Here is a 21,897-nt window from a genome sequence, read left to right on the forward strand (position 1 = left end):
AGCAGCGATCAGGGTAGCAATCCAAGCACATTTAGCGGAGGAGCGAGGGAGGGAGGGAGGGAGAGGGAGGAGAGAGAGCAGATCTATGAGAAGAGGAGAGAGAGGGAGGGGGGGGGGGTGTTGCATGCTCGCAGAGTGTGACAGAGATAGAGCGATTCCATGAGCGAGAAAGGGAACACAGAGAAAGAGAGGGAGAGCACAAAGCAGAGATGGGGACAGAACACTGAGACTAGTGGTAGTTTGCGAGACTGAGAGGCTGCACACAAGCGTGAGCAAAGGAGGGGAAGGAGGAAGAGAGAGAGAGAGGAGGTTGAAGGAGAGCAGGAGGAGGGGGGAGAGAGGGATCCAGGACGATGGAGCCCAGCAGTAGGCTTCTCAGGAGAGCTTTTTCATCCCCGCTCTCTGCAGCAGACATGACTCTGGGCATTGGACTGTGCTGAAATTAGCCAAGGGGACAACACAGGACAGCAGGTCTGCAGCACACTGCCTCGGTTCAGCCTCACTGGATGCAGCAAGGCAGCTGATTTATTACTGAGGTGCTGGGTGGCAGTGTGTTTGCGTGTGCGGCTCTGAGAGAGTGTGTGTGTGTGTGTGTATGCAGGTTTTTTATGGGTCCTTGTAGCGCTCTGAGCCGTGGGAGCGACCATTCCTCCAGCCGTAAAATTACATTCAGCAGGCAGCAGCTTTGTGTGCTGTAGTGGATCTGCGGTCCTCAGTGGGAAGTGGGAGAGAGTGGGATTTTCAGAGCTGTCATCGAGTGTGCGCGCGCGCGCGTGTGTTTACAGTGCTGTTCGCTTGAGGTGAGCCAAGGAGGATCAGCTACATGCGGTGTGTGCGTGTGCGTGCGTTTGGGTTGTAGCAAGGGTGCAGCAAAGGCAAAGATCCTACACAATGCAAGGACGAGCGCAGAGCGGCTCTGATGGCAGGGAGGGCAGGTAAAGCACAAGGAGTGCCCTGGGGGTAAGGTGGGGGACGAAGGCAGGGGACAGGGGAGGAAGAGGCAGAGGGGGACGGAGCGAAGCAAGTGGAAAAGAGAGGGTGATCATGGCTGTCACACAGTGAGCTATAGCATATGCCGTAGCGCAGAGCAGAGTGGTGCGGCAGGGGGAGGACAAGCATCGCTGCACAGGGGAGGGGGGGGAGAAGGGGAGAGACTGAGGGAGAGAGGAGGGGGGAGGCAATCAGCTCAGCACCTCTCCTCCGCCAGGAGGAGAAGCACAGCGGGACGGGCCCAGGAGAAGACGCTCACTCTCTGTGTGTTATACACAGTCAAAGACGCGCTGAAGATCGGCCAGGTCAACGTGTAGAGGTCAAAAAGGGAGCTGCTGCTTGGGACCGGGTTGGGTGTACCCCCAACCGCTGGCCGGCAGTGTCTACGAGAGCACAGTCCGGTGTCCTGGGAGGAAGAAGAGGAGGAAGAAGAAGAAGGAGTCCGCCGGAGAAAGAGGGGTCGGCTCCCCAAGTCCCGTTTCTTCTGAGAGCCCTGCAACCTTTCCATCACCATGGGGGAATGGACCATTTTGGAGAGGCTGCTGGAGGCGGCTGTCCAGCAGCACTCTACCATGATTGGAAGGTAAGACTGTAAAGGTTTTAATTTCTGGTTTTGTTTAAATTGATGAGCTGGGTGCTTTTATGTAAACTATGTGTTATTCTGTATCAGTTGATGACCTCCCCCCCCCCCCACCCCCCTCCCTCAGGCTTGTCCCAGTGCTCTCCTCTGTTCTACAGTCCCCCACAGTCATCACTGCCTCCCCCGTCCTTTCCTCCTCAATGCTCTCCTCACCCTTGTCCTCCACAGCCATCACTAGTTAAGGGATAAACTTATTGAGCATGATCAATAGCAGGCTTTACTGGGCATTACGGTTAATTCAGAGAGGTTCCTGTGTTGATACCTATTAGCCTTGATAGATAACGCTTGATGCTTTGGCCACAGACCAATAGGACAGAAGGAGGAGAGGGGAGTGGGAGTGAGAGGAGAGCAGAGGTGCGGAAGATGAAAGGATGGTGAGCAAGCAGGTGTGGAAAGGAGAATCAAAGGGGGAGTAAATGGTTCTAAACTCTGTGTGAACTTGAGACAATCCCCCCCCCCCACAAGTTCATTCAATTTGTCCTTATCAGCAGACACTTATTTGCATCATAGTGAAAGTCTGATTTGATCTTTTCTCATATTTGGTGTGAGAATGGTTTTGTGGTGGAGGGTTGAACAGATGAGCTTTTAGTTTGATTAGCAGTGGAGACATGCCATGGAGACATGCTGTAAAATCTGTGTGAAAAATGTGCTCCACATCATCTCTGTGTGATTAATTAAAAGCAAAAGTGGAATTTTTCCACCCATTAAGCACAATCCAAATGTCACGCTGGGAGGCTCGTAGGGAAAAGTGTGTCAAAGTGAAACCCGCATGCATGGATTTGTAATACAAAAATTGCTTTTCAAAAAAAGAAAAAAAACAAAGCCAGATTAAGAATTTGTCTGCACTGCTGGGCTCATTAAACCAGACCTCAGGTAGTCCACAACAAGGGCATGGCCTAATCTTCTCTCTGCTCCAGTGCATTTTGTGCGTGTGTGTGTGTGTGTGTGTGCGTGTGTGTGCGTGTGTGTGCGTGTGTTGCTGTGTGTGCAAGTTAAAGGAGTGAAAATTGGCTCATGCCTTTATTGACTACACTAAGCACTGTGTGCACAGAGCCATTAGACTTTATCCTTCAAAATCAAAATCAGTGACATTGTAACTGCATCAGAGCAACAGAGATGATGTGAGCCGCATTATTGCAAAACTTCTGATGATCAGGGATCTGAAACCATGTGCGATGGAGATTTTCCTTCCAATCAAACACTACACCAAGTCATTTCAGTGAGTTCTTCCTCTGTGGTTGAAAGTGCCGTAAACGATGAAATCACCTGGTCTAGTCCTTAGACGGAATGAAAACCTGCATATAAAAGAGCATGTTGACTTGATTTAAAGATGCATTAAGAAATATGTTGTGGCATTAATTATACGACTCCCTCCTGCTTATGGGATTGGTAGTATTGCCGGTATCTCATGAAGCTCTACGGAGCTATCAGCCATTTTCAGCTCATTGTTTTGGTGTCCAGAGCGACAAAAACCAAAACAATGTCTGTTCGTATGCGACCGTGGGCCACCGCTCCCAACCCAGAAGCGAAAACAAGCTAATTGTTTGCTAACTGTACAGCGCGAAATGGCAAAGAGCCGAAGTAACTGGTGAAGAAACTTGAACATTTAAGAAGCCTAAAGAGAGTCAGATATATTACTCATGCGCTGGAAGACCAAGCAAGGGCTAAATGCCAGTGAATATTGGAATTACATTCAACAGGTGGCCAGAAAAAGGAGACCAAAGGGATGTCCGTGTTGCTCTGTTTCTGCTGGATTTGTAAGTAGGCAACTGTTTGCTAACATGTTAGCCATAACAACTTCATAAGCTAATTGCTAACTGTTGTGAACTTGTTCTGGAGTCTTTCCGCCCCCTAGTGGTCAAAAATTACTTAATGCAGCTTTAAAATCCAGTCCTGGCAGCTGAATCAATAATACCCTGTGAGCACAGGGTCATCATTGGATGATTCAATGACTGTAAGCCACCTACAGTTTTTTTTTCAGAGGCACAGAGGCAACTCTCAATTTGTCTGCTACCTCTTTCAAAAGTCAAATGAATACTCTCAAGATGTAATGGCGTCCTCTTACGTATGCTTAATTTGAGCTATTTGGTGATCATGCACTTCACTGGCTGAACATTAAAAAGGGTTTCCCTGAATACCTAAAATACATTTAGTCATTTAGAATAGTTCCTTGTGCACCAGTTTTTGTTCTTCATTTGAATCTAGATTAAACTGTGAAAACCTCCAAGGTGACATCAGATTGTGGAATGACATTATGAAGCAGTAAAATAATTTCCTCATACAGTAAGTAGTTTGTGTGATGCCCAGGACACCAGCTATTTGCTACTGTGCTGAATATAGTGAAATGCTCTGTAAATGATCCCTTTGTGTTTTGGCTTCCCTCAGACTGTGTTTGTCCTACAAGGCTCTCTAGTTGACCCTAGGGCATTAGCTGTAATATTAGCCGCTTTCCAATGAGGTTCCCTCTCTCTACTCTGCTTGTCTATGCTATGCGAGTCAAGAAACATTGTCTTTGGAATCACTTTGTACAGTATTTTGTGAGTATCTCAGGCTGTAGATCCCTTAACTTGTTTTTTATCGTCAAGCAGATTTTAACGTTGTCCCTTTAGCTAGCTTGTTTGCAAGATATTTCACTAAATGTACTGGAGAGTTCTTATGCAGTTTGGTTGACAGAGAGACCTCAGGTCAGGGTGTAGCAGTTATCATTAAGTGGGTTCTAGGTCTTGGCTTTTTACCTGTAGACAGGCATTTTCAGACGTTAGACGTTCTTAGACAATCTAAGCAATAACACTAAAACTTCTAAAGATAACGACTTGATTCCTAATCCTAAGCATGTGCCTGCATGGTCAGGAAATCAATTACACTTAACATTTAAATGATCAGAATGATGTCTTTGGATGTACCAGCAAGTTGGAGAATTGTTCACCACTCGCACAGTTTTGTGCTGTGAAGATGCCTCCTAGACTGTTAATGAGCAACTCCACACTAAACCAAGTGTGGAGTCAAAATTGTTGCACTGACCTCTATGGGTTGAAAGGTTCAAGTCTGTTGCACCACTGACCACACCCAACAGCCCAGTTGGGTGTGGTCAGGTGTGGTCCGTTGCACTTGTGAACACAACCAACTGTGATGTAGCGTTGCACTGTTGTGCACTGTGAAGTCCTGCACTTCACGGGGTGTGGCCGGAGCATGCAGCAACCGCTAGATGGCATCACGTCTATAGGATGTTCAGCCTGTGTGTAGTTTCTTTGAAAGAGTTTGCATGTGTGCGCTTGCAGTTCAGAGGATGCGGTTCCAAAGAGCAGAACAGTGATGTCTCCCCATGGCTGAAAAGTCTCCCCTGCATCAAAACTTTGGAACACGGTTGCATGTCGGTCATCTGTTTGAGTGCCAACCCTCTCTCTTGCAACGCGAGGATGTAGTTCCACCATGAGACATTGTCAGATAGCATTTGTTGGATGTCTAGACTGTCGGATCCAGCTACAATTAAGCTCCTTCTTAATTGTAGGTTTTAAGCTAACCTATGCCCTGGCATAGGATAGATAATTAGCCTAGGCTACATAACAGTGTTAAAAATAGAAATGGACCATCTCTACGCAGTGGCATAGGTTAGCTTAATCATGGTCTTTGAAAGAGACAGACAGATTGAGAGTTGCTTCTGTGCCTTTGACTAACCCACAGGTGGCTTGCATATTTTGACTCATTCAAAGATTAACGTGTTTGTATTGTGTATTGTGATTTCCATATGCCTGACTTCTAACTGGGCGATGTGCAGCGTGTGCATGGATAACCAATGACTGTAATCATGATCACACAGTGAGAGAAATCATTGTCAAGGCTGCACTAACCTCATTGTCTGGCCCAAACTAAATTGACTGTATATACAGTTATGATGACCCTGGGCCTTTCAACATTAGATAACTGACAGTTCGGTATGGCTTATAAAATGTCTCAATGTATCTCACTCAAGAGTGTTAATTGAATAAAGTAATGGAAATTTATTCTATTGACGGGCAGAGGTAAGCTGCCAACCGGTGAGGACACAACCAGGAGTAATGATGTACTTGGTGTATATAGTAAAAACACAACCCCACAAAGAAGTTTTGCACATATTCAATCAGAATTTGTAGGGAAGCGTACAGTACTCTTACTTGCATACTTTTTGCAAATATTCCGTCAAATATTTCTTTGCAGAGACTTTCAAAGCAGCATGTTGTTACCCAGCATACCTCACAAAGACTTCTACAGACCAGACTTTTGTCACCAAAATGTATCATTTGTTGATATGTTGATTTACTGGCGCAGTTGTTTAAAATATAACACCAGCAGCCTTGAGAATATTTGCAGTCGTCAAAATGTTGTTCACATAATTACTCATTCACACTTAGTACAGTAAAAACGGTCAGACAGAGGTTTGTTGGTAGGTCTGGTGTAGCACTTTACAACAGAATCAGGAAGTATTGTTTCTACAATTAAAAATGTTACATTTGTTATTCATTCACTTTAACTTTTAAACCATTTATTATTCTTATGTATTAGACCGGTATTTGAAAACCTTGAGAATATACATTATCATGGACATAAGACATGTTTCATCCAGTAGGACAAATAACTGCTCATACACTTACAAAAACAGAGACTTGTCCACACAACACTGCAAACAATGTTGAGGGCCTTTGTCTAGTATGAAGGTTGACCCCGTCTGACCAAAGACCATTTTTTCCATGTGAGATATCGCTTTCTTTAGATAGTTACAAACATTTTCATTTCATTTCTCAGACTGTCCTGTATGTAAAAAATTAAAACTTCTCCTATCTAAAATAAATATGTATTGTATAATTCTACTTAAGGGAAATAAAATGTACCGTACACATACGGAATATTAAATACGACATACTACATATTTTCTTTTACACATGTGGTACTCAGGTGTTTTGCCGACCACACGTGTGCTTGTATGCGTGTTCAACTGTGAGAGCACGAAGCCTTTGGGCTTTGAGTTTAAAACCTTGCAGGTTAGGAAGGAAGAAAGGAAGAGTGTTGATGCATCTTCCACTACACTGCAATGCTGTAGTGAGGTCAGTGCCAAAGACAAGCAGAGCGAAAAAAAATAAAAAGGAGGCAGAGATAATGGAGGACTGGAGTGAGTGATCTAAGGATGATAAAATAAGAAGGGCTGCCGGATGGAAGAATAGAGAGGAGAGGATGTGAGCTGTAGAACATAAAGGATACAGGGGGCATCCTTGGAGAGGGAGTAGGAAACAGAGGAAGGAAGAGAAGTTTCCCCACTGCAGTGGTTCAATGCTGAGAATCTGTGTCAGAGCTCCTTCCTCTGGAGCTGCTGACGGACCCTGCTGCTGAGGAAACAGTCTGCACACACAAACTCAATATGTGTCCTCTGCAATGATGAGGACTTCTAAAAATACACAAGACCTTTGTGTGTTTTAATTTAACATTCATCTGAGTGTAATGCTCCCACTGTAGCTCTCATGAGAGGTGAGAACGATGACATCCTGAAAGAAATGACATGCGATATTCACCGTCTATATGCAAACACGGCAGTGCAGGTGTGTCCGAATAAAGAACACCTTTAATAAGAGGCAAAAGCTCTCTGTTGTTAATAATGGAATGAACTCATGCATTTTGCATTACATCACATATATTGCAGTTCAATCAGAATAATAGTTATTTTAGAAAATCGAATTTTGTTCATATATAATTTATGTACACTGTAAAACAAATCTGTATCCATTTACCTTTTATTTGTCCTGACATCTATTATTTAACATCTATCACTCCCCACTAGCAATATAAGTACTTCATAACATCTTAATAAATGTTATGTGTCCCTTGTTGTAAGTTGCAACTGATTTCAAGTCATTCATTAAAAATGTATGAAGATTTGTCCAGCCTTTTAATGGAATGGACAAAGCGGTGTATAAAAAACCTTAAACTCTGTTCATGTGGTAAAAACAACAGCCCTAGAATAGACGTTCTTGAAAGGTTTGATGAAACCAAATATATCTGTATCCTTGTTTGCTTGCTGTAAAAACAAAATACATAGACGGTCTGCCTAAAAGTAGTTCCCTCCAGTAGTTTTTCGTGCACGCACTTGTGCTCTCTCCACTTTGCCTAAATAGGTCAGGAGATCGACAAGAAGGAGGTCTCCTACTTTGAGACGGGCACCCTACTTCTTCTCCCAGAATAATTTGAGGTGTAGGAATGCTCTGCTTCAATTGAGAGCATCATCCTGTCGACTTCATGTATCATTAATAATAATCCTTCTGTAACAAATCTATCTTGCCAGGGAGGATTGTGTTGCAAAGCAAAACAATGGAAGCAATATTTCAGCGTTTGACAGGATTAGTAATCCATCATCCTTGGGCGAGGAGCGGGACTGTCTTTCAAATCAAACCATTTCTCTGCACATCTAGAGTTGTCATTAGTTTATTTGTGTAGCAATCCGTGATGTTGAATGTTATTGATTACACTGTTCGACAGGGGGATTTTGCCAGTAAAGCTGAGCTCAGCGTTCATCCAGCACAGGCTATTATTCATTTCAGCAACATATTGATGGCGTGTGTTTCAGCTTCACCGGGCGTGTAATGTTTCCCTATACATAGCTTAAATGTTCTTTGTTTCAATTACATGTTTGAATTCCCTAACTAGGTTAGGACAGAATTCATTAATTTTAATGGCCTGTGAGACTGATTTTAGATTCCAAAACTCTCATAAACCAGAAGTACAGTACAATGTTTTGGGGCATGATTAATGGCTCTTTTTTTCAAGATCATAAAGGCAGCTACAAGTAGACCGCACAGAGATATGATTTTAGAAATCTGACTGTGTGGTTAAGATATAATACAGTCAACATTTTTTAACCGCTGTGGGTTTGTTCTAATAAACAATAAATAATCATTGTAGTCCAATGAACACCAATCCATGTATCACAAAGTAAAATGCACTCTTTGATATAGACATGCTCTTAATTAAGACTAAATAAACATTGTTCTGAAAAATAAAGAGAATGTGAGGCAAACATATCGACTGCACATTTTGTATTTCTAATGAAAACATATATTTTACGTTGCTGTAGCAGTTCATTAATTCAGAGTGCATTTTTAATCACCATGAGTTCTTTTCATAATGTTAGTCCTCAGTAAGCTATTACATTTGGGAAGTGCAGTGTCCTCAGGTGCCCGAATGTGCTTTTGCATCATCTTTTCTTTATAGTGTGGTTAGTGTACTTAAAATGTTCACTTGCAGCCAAGTAGAAAGTTCTAGCAACAATTATCAGCAACAGCCAGGTTGCATCACGTTGGTAGAAATATTATGAATAATCTGCCAGAAAGTTGGAAAAAAACCATAAGCAAGTGTTGGTGTGAGTTGGTGGCCGTAACCCTTTTTTACTTCAGTCAGAGTGTCTTGATGTGTTTGCAGTAACAACACAGCTTACCGTACATCTGATGGCAACTACTGTGAGTCATGTTGTCAAAATTACAATCAACCTTTTCATAATAGCGATGGATCAATGTGTAATGTGAATGGGGTTGTTTCCAGTGATGACACCACAGAGAATCATCATCACCCAACTGTGCAGGTCCCCATCTTTTAGCTCATGGTTTTCGGTTTCACAGCCCACACTGTCCTCGTCAACCTTGCTTCCAGCTGCAGGCGGCTGCTTTGTACACTTCAACAGCAGTGAAATGAAAACACCTGACTGTGACATTGTGGTTGCCATGGTTAACTCTGCAGCGAAGATTACTTCCTCGTCAATTTTCAGGAGTGAAATCTTATTTAGATTTTTGCATTTACACAACATGCTCGACAGTGTCACACTTTTATTGTAGTAGTTGTTGCTTTTTGTCTCATCCTGTAAAAGTGATTGACAGTTGACATATTGCACATAAAATACATTGTGATAGATTTTTAGAGTACTTTCATTCAAAACTAAAACAATTATAATCCGTTCATGTTCACGACAGCTCAGATTTCAATCCTCCATCTTTTCCATCTTTTTCTAAACGAGCTGGCCAAGAGCGACAAAGCCCAGTCAGTGCAATCAGTGACGGTTATGACTGAGGAGGTGAAAGCTGCATAAGGAGATGGAGAAACTTGTTTTTTTTATAATCAAAGTATATTTATGAGTGCCGTTTTTTTTTTGAGCACATACAATATTAACCACAACTTCTAAAAGCCTACATCACGTGACTTGTAAACTTGTTAATAAATCATGACAACAACTCCAGCAGTCATGATAAATTAACTGTGAGGTTAGCCATGTAATTACAGTTAACCACAACTGAAAGAGGGGAAATACATGATAAAATAAAATAAAGCCTAAAAATGTAAACAGAACAAAACTTCAATTTCACCTGGGGAGCATTTAATATTCGCATCGTCTATTGATCGGTTCAGGGGGACTATATATATGACTCCCGTAGGGTCTGCGGCACATTTTAAACACATGTTAAAGGCATCAGGTTAAATCTATTTTGGCTGGAATACAGATACACAGGGACATTTTAGATGCATAAAGACAAATGGGATGGAAGAAGGCTGCGTCTGGTATACACTGGCATCATCACCACACATGGTTAGGCTGTGCAATGAATTATTAGAAATATCTTCCAACACAAAATCCTCCAGCTTTGGGCGATAGTTGTGATATTTATTTGTTTTGACAAAGGAATTTAGCTTTAGAAAAAAAGAAGAAGATATTAGCATATTTTCAGTGTGAGGCATTATCATAACTCAAAACCTGTTTATGTCTACCTCAGCCTAGGTATAACTGAGGCAGTTAACTGAAGCGTCTCCTTCTGTTTCCTCCTTTATTCCTGAAAAGCAGCTGGAAGTCATTTCCTTCAGAGTTGTTGAACGAGCTGATGATAATTACATTTCTGCACATGTTGCGACTCAAAGGAAGTTCCTCTGTGATTTATGTGTAAAATAATAAATATCAGAGAGAGGCCGACAGTATTTTTAAACCATTTATGTATCACACTCTCAGCGAAATTATCGCTGATAAGTATTTAGAGAAGATGATGGAAGTAAGTGAACCACCACACAAGTTTAGCTTCATATTAATGTATTCGTCACGCCGGCTCCCAGTGGCACCTCAGGCGGTCATGCAAGTCTGCCTGATACGTGTGGGCAAGACCTAAAACAGTTTGAGAGAGGAACAGTGGATGAGGAGCGGGTGGGAAGAAATGTCTGCACTCCGATAATTAAGCTGCCTAATTTCGATGCCTGGTGAGGTCTTTATTCATTATGTGCTGCCATCAGCAATCAGTGGAGCTTATTATTGAGAGCATACAGGCGGGAAGAGTATTTTTACTCCGGGTCTGTCTACAGATAACACTGCACTTAGCCAGTCCAGAGGACTGCTCACTGTAGACAGAGTCGGTGTACCATATGTGCAAATATATACTTAATATGTTTGTTGACTCATATACTTTAAAGGCTAATTTATATTCACATATATATATATATATATGTGTGTGTGTGTGTGTATGTGTGTGTTTCCCAATGCATCTGCTGTTGTGCTCGAGGCAATTGTTGTCCCTTGAGGCTGGCGACAGCAGCTGCTGTATGAATGAACGTATGTGTGTGTGTGTGTGTGTGTGTGTAAAAGCCTCTGGGAGAGACAGTGCCTGCATGTCCAGCCGACACACCAGCAGAAGAGCAGCTACTATTACACTACAATCTCACAGGTCAATCAGCTGCCAATACACATCAGTTTGACTAGTTACACAACAAGCGAAGTATCACGTCATTGTCTTTACTTCCTCCTCTCGTCGTCCCTCTAGACATCGATGTTGGATTGTCTGTGAGCTCTGTTGATCTTTGCGCTTCATGAAAATACCAGCTGTCACTGATGCAGCACAAGGAAATTGTGAAAATTTGAAAAAGACTTTCACATGTGAGCCCAATCCAGGGATACAGACTCGATTCATTTGATTCCAAATCTTATCAGATCGCTTGCACAGTGTCAGGGATTTAGAAAGTCTCCAAAAATGTAATGATTGGTCTGAAAGGAGGTCTGAAAGGAGAGCGAGGCGGCTAAATGAGGCGATAAGTGGTGACGGATGAATGTTAAAGGAACCATGAGATAGATAGAGAATGCACTGTATTGAATCAACTCAGCCTCATTTTGATATTCTTCCCTCGGCTTTGAGATACTACAAAATATTTTTTATCGTTATGGTGGGTATTGAATATTCTGCAAGTCCATGCTGTCCAGTCCCAATCTGCCCTAACGTACAGTATTGGCTTGTTACCCTGCAGCACTTAAAACACTGATGTTTGCAGATAACCTTCGTCCACTATTTTCTGCTAATGCAGCAATCTGCCCCGTGCTGATTATCCTGTTATCCAGCAGAAGTGTACACACACACACACACACACACACACACACACACACACACACACACACACACACACACACACACACACACACACACACACACACACACACATGCAGACACGAACACACACACACAAGCTTGCAAACACACACAGCACAACACTCAATACTTGCAATGTCTTGGAAATTTTAACGACATATATCTGCCCAACAAACAAGTATAGACGCAATATCTGCAGTACAGTACTTTAGAAAAGTTTTCTATCTCAGGAAAGTACATAAGTACGTCTGAAAATTCTGACTGTTAAAGTGAATAAAGCTGCAGTGGTCACATGGTGTGAAATAAGCCTATGGAAGGGGGATGCAACGGGGAGCCCGCCATAGACAGCTTGTTGTTAATCCCCACTGTCACAATTATTTACACATGGTTACATGGAGAATTAGGAGTTATGTATTTATAATTACGATGGTGCCAGTTGTCCATGCGATGAGGTAAAATGTCTCTCCACTGGTATTCAGTGAAGAATGTCTCTACCTTTGAAGGCAACTTCCTGTAATAAACTTGAACGTTTTCGACTTAACAAGTTGATGAGGGGCATCAGTGACTCCTGCAGACTGTCTCATTTATTGGGGAGACGCAGGTTCACCGGCCCTCAATTAGAACGCCACACATCAGTAGGTTTTGTCCAACACTGGTGTGTACACAGAGCATGTTTTAGTTATAGTAACTGAACTTTATTTATATGTGTAGCGCCAAGCAGGGAAAACCAGTTGAAAGTGCTGATGTGCTGCTTTTCGACTTTCAATGAAAAAGGCACCAAAACGATAAAATCGCTTTACTTGTAAATAGACTGCATCATAGTTTCATGTCTTAAGTTTGGTTTTGGTTTCTGGTATTTCTGGTTCCTGGCTGAGTATGTGCTGTGATAGAGGATGCCATGCATGTGGAGTAAGTTAAAGACAGTTAAAAGACACGAAACAACAACAAGAATGTATCCATAAAAAGTCTGCAACAATTAACCTCAATGGACCTGAACTCTGAGCAAGCCTCAGATACAGTACAGTATTGTGTACCTATAAGGATAGAGGATAGACAGTATCCACTGCTAATGAGTGAGAACATATAACAACATATCATCTACAGAACTTCCATTACAACATCAGCAAGTAAAAAGTGCTCAGTCTGAATTAGTATTTGAGACACATTTGTTTGTTTTTTTTACCACGAGAGACCTGTCCAGTCTGTGAGCTTGTGTCACTATACAGAGCTGTGGACAGCAGGCAGACTTAGTGACATTTAGTTAATGCTATTATGATGTAGTAATTATCACTGGCATGAGAAGAAGCAGACCTCGAATAGAAACAGACAGTGAATGCAGACGTGCTGCAAGCTGCCTTCTATCCGGTTATATCGTTTTAAATCAGCATCCAGGGCCGCACATTCTCACACTGACACTGAACATGAGTCGTATTTCCTAAACAAATATTTGCATATAAATGAGCAGTGTCGATCACAGATTTCTATCTCATTGAGCAGAATGCGTCAAAGGACTTCCTTGTGGTGCAGAGCGCCATCAATATCAACGCTTTGGTCAAATCTGCTGCTGTCAAACCCGCAGTGGAGGCAGATACATCGGCTCACAGCAGAGGATCACACAGTGACTGAATGTAAATCACGTACACGACCCGCATTTCGCTTCTGAAAAGACCAAAGGTGCAGAGCAGCTTTATTCTGTTGTATTGCCGAGCATACTGAAAGTCAGTGTAGCGTATATATGCTCACAGCTGCTCCGAGCACTGACGACCGAACATGTTTGCCATTTTGCACAAGTCACACACATGGCTGACTCTCCCTCTTTGTTTCTGTGTCCTCATGTCTGTCTTGCCCACACACACACACACACACACATACACAAAAAAACACACACACACACACACACACACCCAGGCACGCTCTCGCAGGTGGAGCAGGAACAGTCCTGCAGCGGCGCGCTGTTCTATTTTAGGTCTGTTTCACGCCATCACTTATTCCTCTGCTATACCCCTGAACCACTGGAAGACGTTTCTTTTTTTTTCCCTCCCCAAGAAAAAAAATACATTTTTCTCACAATTTAATCATTTTTTTTTTCCATCATACCTTTCTGTGTCTACGACCCTTTCTTCTCCTTACCTTTCACAAAAGTCGCTGGTTGCTGTGGTAACCGGCCATGGAAAGCGGGTGTGGGAATGTTTGAGGCCTAATTAAATGCTATACTATGGAGTCTCACTTGACACAGGCTTAACAAAGACCAACTTTTGATGTACCGAAAAATGCACAGGAATTGAATTAAAGCCCAATGTCATACGTGCTATAGCCGCCATTAACCCCAGTTGTTCTAACCCACCTGGGGCCGACTCCCATCCATCTCTGTCCCTGCTGTTGCCTTGGGTGGCCCCTCTTGTGCTTGGAAACAAGTGTCTTCTAAGTAATTGGCTCCGCCACGCAGGGAGCGTGCACATCCACTGCATTGTGGCATAAATACCAGGGAGCCCCATGATGTGCAGGCTTTCCTCGCTCATTAGAAAGAGCTGACAGTGCAGCACTAAAGCCCCAGTCCTCCTCCGCAGTGCTCCTGCTGGATCGACACCAGAAGATAACAGTACAGCACACCGGTCTCTCAGAGGCCTTGAAAAGCAGCCGCACTGCTCTCTAGATCCTCCAGCCCCCTGGACGCAGCTCTCTCTAACTGCAGCAATGCACTAATGAGCCTCATTGGGAAGTCCCCACCAGTTTTTAAGAAGATGCCACCTGTACGTTTCAGCACTGTGCTGCTAATAATCAGCACTCTTACCATGTCACTGGAAACGGGAGATGCCTCGAAGAGATGTCAAAAAGAGGTCATTCAAATGTGTTAAATAGCTTTGCAACGATGACAAGATTTGCGATGACAGCAGGAAGTAATATTGGACAAATACTAGCAATTCATTTTACGGCACTAGTCCTTATTTCCATGGATTGGTGAACGGCAATCCCTGTTTAAGCATATATGTGCAGTTACTCACGCTGGTGCCCATGTACGTGCTGTTCCATTTCAGCTCAGCAGCGAAGATGAGTGTGACATCACCTTTACCTTCCGACGACCCCTCCTGTTTCAGTCGCTTATGATTAGTCAGCTCACGTGTGCACGCTGTCTAGAGTTCACCTCTACCATCCTACAGTGTTGTTTGTCATGGCAGCTGTGAGATAACACAAGCACACACGCACACACACACACACACACACACACACACACACACACACACACACACACACACACACACACACACACACACACACACATTCATGCATGAACATACCCATGAGCACACACAAAAGGCACATAGTGCGGTCCGACAGCTTGCCTGAAAACTGTTCTGTTGCCCTGAAATTGTTTTAGCGTACAACATAAACAAAGCAGCATCCAATCAGCATTCAGATTATGTTAAACCAAGACCTGCAGTCAATTTGAAATTGTCAGAATCATACTCAGATATTTCCTGAGCCTGTGCATTTGTTCCTCACTAACTGACATTGCCTGTCTCCCTTTCAACCCCTCCCCATCTTGCCCTTTCCTTCTCCTTCTGTCTCTCTGCAGGATCCTGCTGACAGTGGTGGTGATTTTCCGTATCCTAATAGTAGGCATAGTGGGGGAGAAGGTGTACGAGGACGAGCAAATCATGTTCATCTGTAACACCATGCAGCCCGGCTGCAACCAGGCTTGTTATGACAAGGCCTTCCCCATCTCGCACATCCGCTACTGGGTCTTTCAGATCATCCTGGTGTGCACGCCGAGCCTGTGCTTCATCACATATTCTGTTCACCAGTCTGCTAAAGCGCGTGACAGAAGCTACTCCCTCCTGCATCCTTACATGGATCACCACGGTCACGGTCACCACGGCCGCCATCATGACCATCACGCTCGCAAGCTTCACTCTCGCAACATCAACGGCATCCTGTTGCACCCCGACAGCAGTAAGGAGGACCATGACTGCCTGGAGGTCAAGGAGATCCCCAATGGACCCCGGGGGCTCCCTCAAACACACAAGAGTGCTAAAGTGCGACGGCAGGAAGGCATCTCCCGTTTCTATGTCATCCAGGTGGTGTTCCGCAACGCACTGGAGATTGGCTTCCTGGCTGGCCAGTACTTCCTGTACGGTTTCAATGTGCCAGGGATGTTTGAGTGTGATCGCTACCCATGCGTGAAGGAGGTGGAGTGTTACGTGTCTCGTCCCACGGAAAAGACCGTGTTTCTGGTCTTTATGTTTGCGGTGAGCGGCGTTTGTGTGCTGCTCAACCTGGCTGAGCTCAACCACCTTGGCTGGAGGAAGATAAAGACGGCCATGCGAGGGGTGCAGGCCCGAAGGAAGTCCATCTGTGAAGTCCGCAAGAAGGATGTTTCACACCTGTCCCAGGCCCCAAACCTGGGCAGGACCCAATCTAGTGAGTCAGCCTACGTCTGACAGAGGCTCCTCTGCCTGGGGGCTCGAGGACCTCTTCAATTTTGGAGAAGAGCTTTTCCTAGGCCCAGGACCCCTGATCATTAGGGCACAAAAATCATCACTGCATTATTATTCAGGAGCACAGACGGACTCTGTGCAGTCGTGACAAAGCATCAATTCACCAAGTAGAGTCTTTGACACTTCATGAGGGCAGGACCACCCTCCTAACAAGGCTACTGTCTTGCTGTAACAAAGGTTACACAAAAAACTTACATGATGCCTAGGTGACACTAGGTGCCTTCAAAGAACCCAACAGACAAAAATGAGCTATTACTAATAATATTAAAATACTGTAAAGATAGTCTGAGGTTGAGTCATTTGAAGTTCTTCATTATTTGCCTTTGCTGTAGGTCAGAAATAAACCCCTAATTTTCCAATTATGTGTGCATATGCAAAAAGCTTAAGCGTGTGCATGCATACGCATGTGAGTGGGGGAAAAAAAAGCCAATGTCTGATTTAAGTCAGAAAATTCAATGCTTAGCTAATCTGAGCTTCTGAGAGAAAGATGATGTTATTTGTCACTGTCCACGATCTTCGAGTAAAGTCACTCGATGGACAAACAAGCACCTTTTTAATCATGTTGTATGAAATTCCCACGGAGAGAAACACAAAAACCAACAGCACTAAAGCTTTCAGCAGGAACTGGAACACAGTATTTGTTGTCGGTGTACCAGGCTTTTTTCTTAAAAAAACGTCACTCTTGTTCATATTCTTAGGTGCCAATCATACGGCAGACTGACATTGCCTGGGAGCTTTTGTTCTAAGCGAGACACACGGTGCATTGAAGATGAGTTAGATTAACTTTTCAACACTGTGTCACGCACCACAATGCTCTCAAATGCCTGCAAGGCACACTGTTTACTCCCAGAACCAACTGAGAACAGTCAAGAAAAGTGTGCCAGTGTTTCCACTTTGGCTCATTAAGTGTGATCGCTGTCTAAGGGGCTGAATGGAGTTATATAAAGAGTTTTTTCAGTTAAACAGGAGAAAGTATTGTAGTCACAAATATTTTAACATGTAACCTCAAGCTTTTTTTCACAAGCTGATTTGGTGCCATATTTCAAAGTATGTGTACATAGATAAAATGTAAGAATTACACTTAGCCTTTTTCCCTATGCGATGTAGTCGGGCTTCACTTGGATGAGGAACATGGGTTTGGGTGGTAATGAAGATTAATCATAGATTGCCAGCTTTAACAATATATATTATTAATGTGCCCTTTGTTAAGCCTTCGTCCTCTAATGGAGACTATATGTTCCGAAAAGTCCCCCCCCCCCCCCCTGCTCCCCCCCTCCCCCCACGGACTTTGAAAAAGGCATGTTACCGAAGCATTAATAGAATGGATAGATTATGACATGTAACTTAAAAAGAGACTGTTTTATTTATTTGCATCCTGCTCCTGTGAAATGTAATACTCAGCATGCATGAAGATGAAAACTATAAAGAGATATGAACATAGAATCCCACTGCGGGAATATTGAAAGTGAAAACCTGAAAGGCTCCAGAACTGCAGCAATAATAATATAAAGTATGTGAAAAAAATATGTGAATAAATTATTATGCAAACAGAGATTTTTGGCTGTGCTGTGTTTAACAAACGGGTGGTGATTACTGTGAAAGGCTGCCATTTTACTTTTATCAGGATGTTGTGATTGTTTACACATGCTAAAGGCATCTTAACACTACTCCTACTACACGAATACCACAGTGTGAAAGTACTAAAAGTTCAAAATGCTATTTAAGTATTTGTACAGAAGTTTTATCAGCAAAATTGACTTAAATTATCATGCGGAAAAAAAGTCTGTTTTAGAAGTTCATCATATGTTTTGTATATAAAATCTTAAGTAAAAGTACAATATTTCACACCAAGATGTTCTGGAATAGAAGTATTACTGCAAGTAGCAGAAAACGGCAATACTCAAGTACCTTAAAATGTACTTAAATACCAGCCCGGTCTCAGTCCTTTGGAAGAGGATTATGATTAGAGTTCCGACTCAAATACATTTTTTACAATACTCTTATTACTAAGTACTTTAAAATACTCTTTGGTATATTCCCAGGTCATCAAAACATGACGCTTTGGCTGCATCTGACACAGACACACAAGGCACCCTTTAGCGTCTGTTTGAGACGCAGCAGGCTTTCAATAACTCCAATCAGCTCAGGAAGTCAGGTGGTGCAGTCTAAAGAGAGACTTGAGTAGATATACTTCTTTACTTTCCACCACTGCTGGTGTGGATGGCAGTGTGGTATTACTGTAACATAAAACATACAGTAGCTTTTCCAGCTGTACATAATACATAGGCATACACAACACAGAGTATATAATGCAGTGCTCTCAACTGCACCGATTCAAAACCTGCTTTAACATTTATTATTCAACGCTGAGAAATGATACATCTCTGAGAGATACATTTGTGCAGTGTCTGAGTTTCTGTTGATAAATTATAGATTCAACTTGTATTTCCTCGATATATAAAACTCCTGACGAAAGTATATTTATAATGCAAGAACTTACCAATGTGTAATTGCTAATTTTCACTAATAACTCCTATGTTTTTGCAGTGAAATTGTATATGTATTGGGTTTTTTTTACAGTAAAATGTGTTTAATACTCACACTGTTGTTTCTCAGAATCAGCGTGACTCATAGGCAGGTACGCGATGAGCGAGGTTACCGAGGAAGAGAGGAGAGAAGTGTGGGGGCGGTGGACCTTTTAGCGTTATTAAACCTTCAGGCGTCGTGTGGCCGTGTCCGGGGGAACACTGGAAGCACAGTGGGACCAGAGGAAGAGGGACAAGGGTGATGATGATGATGCAGGGCTGTGTTAATAAAGCTGATTGTCTGATAGGATGTAGAGTAATGAATTCCGTCGTTGTTCATTCACTTAAAGGCCGCGCAGCGTCCTTATTGACATGTGGGTGGCCGTGATTGACTCTCTGCTGTGTGCTGATATACAATCACATCAACACGCCACCAACAACAACAACAACACACACACACACACACACACACACACACACACACACACACACACACACACACACACACACACACACACACACACACACACACACACACACAGAGTCAATAAATGCCTAAACAAAAGCATTTCTGAGGATGTAGCCAGGCCGGTTGCTGTGGTGACAGGGGCACAGTAATGATGTTATTAAGCACCACAGAGACGACAGAAACAGCACTGCACCATCTCTCGCTCCGTCGCTCCGCTGCAGCCTGAGACTCTTTCATGGAGAAAGTTAGACGCCTGCTGTTCTGTGCTTTATCTTGCAGCTGCAGCACAACTTAAATAATAGGTGAGTACAGTAATTCCCTGCCAAAAATACCGTCAGTTACAACTCTTTCAAAATAATTTGGTGCAAAGTATAGAGCAGAAACTACAAAACCCTATAATAATACCCCCCATAATATTACACACACCGTTTTAATGAGATATCCCCTTTCAGGTTCAGCTTCATGAGCAGACATTATACACTGACGGTGTATTGTACTGGTCGTCAGTAATAGCCTGGTGGGATTAAAGCATGCAAATAGACGGTTAACTGCACCGTGTAATCACAGGAACGGTTAGCGGAGTTATACAGAATTTTACAGTAGTAGAGGGCTGACGTGCTGACTGTTAATGACAAAAAGAGTAAATTAACAAAATGTGACAAGATGGAGGGGCAAGCTGGGACAAACATAGGAGCCATATGCTGGCTTCAGCCCAAATAATTTCCACAACAGTGTATTAGGAGGTATATTTGACCCAGTCATAAACTGTAAGATAACCATCCTGCTCTCCACTAAAGTGACATTTTAAATGTATTTATGTGTGTCTATGCAGTGAATTTACACCCCATAACACTGAAACACTAAAACATAAGATAGTTATAAGATATACCACTTGATATATACCTGTCCATTAGATCTGCAAAAAAACATCCAGGTTGCAACTCAAACCAGGAAGTGACCGGCTTCCTGAATGTCACTGACTGGTGTAAGGCGTTCAATGTCAATCCTTTTTTTTCTGACCTTGACCTTAAACAAATCCAAGAAAAATAAATATATTTTCTCTGCAAGGATGAATCTGTGTTAGCAGATTGATTGGCATCGACAATCCATTCACAGGCATTCACCTCATGCCTCCTCATCACATTTTCATCCGCTCTGTGACCTACTCTCTGCAAATGATTCATTACTACCCCCGTGATAAGACAGCAATAAGCAAAAAAATCATTTCATTATTCCTCTCCCCTGTTCCTTATATTTCCCCTCCCTGCCTCTTCATTCATTCATAAAGATGAAATTGGAGTTGGCTTATTCCTCTCTGGAGCCTGCTCCACTTCTAGCCTCCTAATGTCTCGGCCCATCAATTTGTGTCAGTCTCCATTCTGCTCTCCGCAAGTGACTTGGTCTCCTTGCGTGATAGCCCTGCTTGGCACAGTCTCTCTGCCCTTCCTCTCTCTCTCTCTCTCTCTCTGTCTCCATCTGGTCCTCTCCTCCTCCACCTGACTCATTGCTCGCTCTTTCCACCTCCACATTTTACTCTGCCCTCCTGCCTTCCTCTGACCTTCTCTGTCCTCTTTCGTGTAGGCCTGCTCCGGCTTTTCCACCTATAGGTCTCACGTGAACGTCTTCCTTGTTTATATCTGTCAAAGCTGCAGAGGCTCAGCAGGAAAACCCTTCTTCACCCCCTTCTCCCTCCTCAACTGTCTTTGACCCCAATTCCTCCCTTTTCTGTCAACAGAAAGGCTTTTTTTCCGCCTTTTTCAAAGAGAACGCTGACAAAAAAACACAGGGACAGCTCACCAGCTTTCATTATCTCCTTTTATAACTCTGCTGATGTCGTCTCTCTCCCCAGTAATCCTGGAAATATGACATGTGGAGCAGACAATATGCAAGTTTTTTTCTGATGGTATTATTCAAAGCCTTACAGATCAAGTCAAGACTAGTACGCCATCTTACTGGATTAATTCATTTTTGGGAACAATTTTTGGGGGACATATTTAGGGTATATCTCTAAAATACCCCTGACAATACAATCAGCACAAATCTGGCTCTGATGCGGATGTTCTGGTAACAGAGGTCTGTATGACTGATGTTCCTAATTTGGTCTATCTAAGATCACTGGTTAAGTGGTGCCAAAATAAATCCAGCAATAATCTTTTCAACAACTACTGATATTGCACTTTCAACTTTCGCAAGTTATCACCAAAAAGCCAGGGCACCAAAACATTGTTTTATAAGTTGTGTAATGGTAATGGAATATCTTGTGCTGCTTGAGAGCTAAAATGTCCCTCCACAGCTGAAGAATGATGTGTGAATATGCATGTTTGCACACATACGGCCGTTCCCCACATATATTAAAAGATCACCTCTCCTG

At 43.0% G+C, this 21,897-nt stretch overlaps 1 protein-coding gene across 1 annotated transcript; it reads left to right on the forward strand.

Annotated features, from left to right (window-relative positions):
• Window positions 1-1,502: 1,502 nt before the first annotated feature.
• On the forward strand, window positions 1,503-16,475 carry LOC306704981 (gap junction delta-2 protein-like; the record flags this gene model as incomplete). Its single annotated transcript, XM_079171610.1, has 2 exons — window positions 1,503-1,573; window positions 15,611-16,475. The coding sequence occupies 2 exons, from the start codon at window positions 1,503-1,505 to the stop codon at window positions 16,473-16,475; spliced, it is 936 nt and encodes a 311-aa protein (XP_079027736.1).
• Between the last annotated feature and the right edge of the window lie 5,422 nt (window positions 16,476-21,897).

Source organism: Pholis gunnellus (assembly GCF_910591455.1).
Source record: "Pholis gunnellus genome assembly, chromosome: 13".
NCBI lineage: Eukaryota > Metazoa > Chordata > Actinopteri > Perciformes > Pholidae > Pholis > Pholis gunnellus.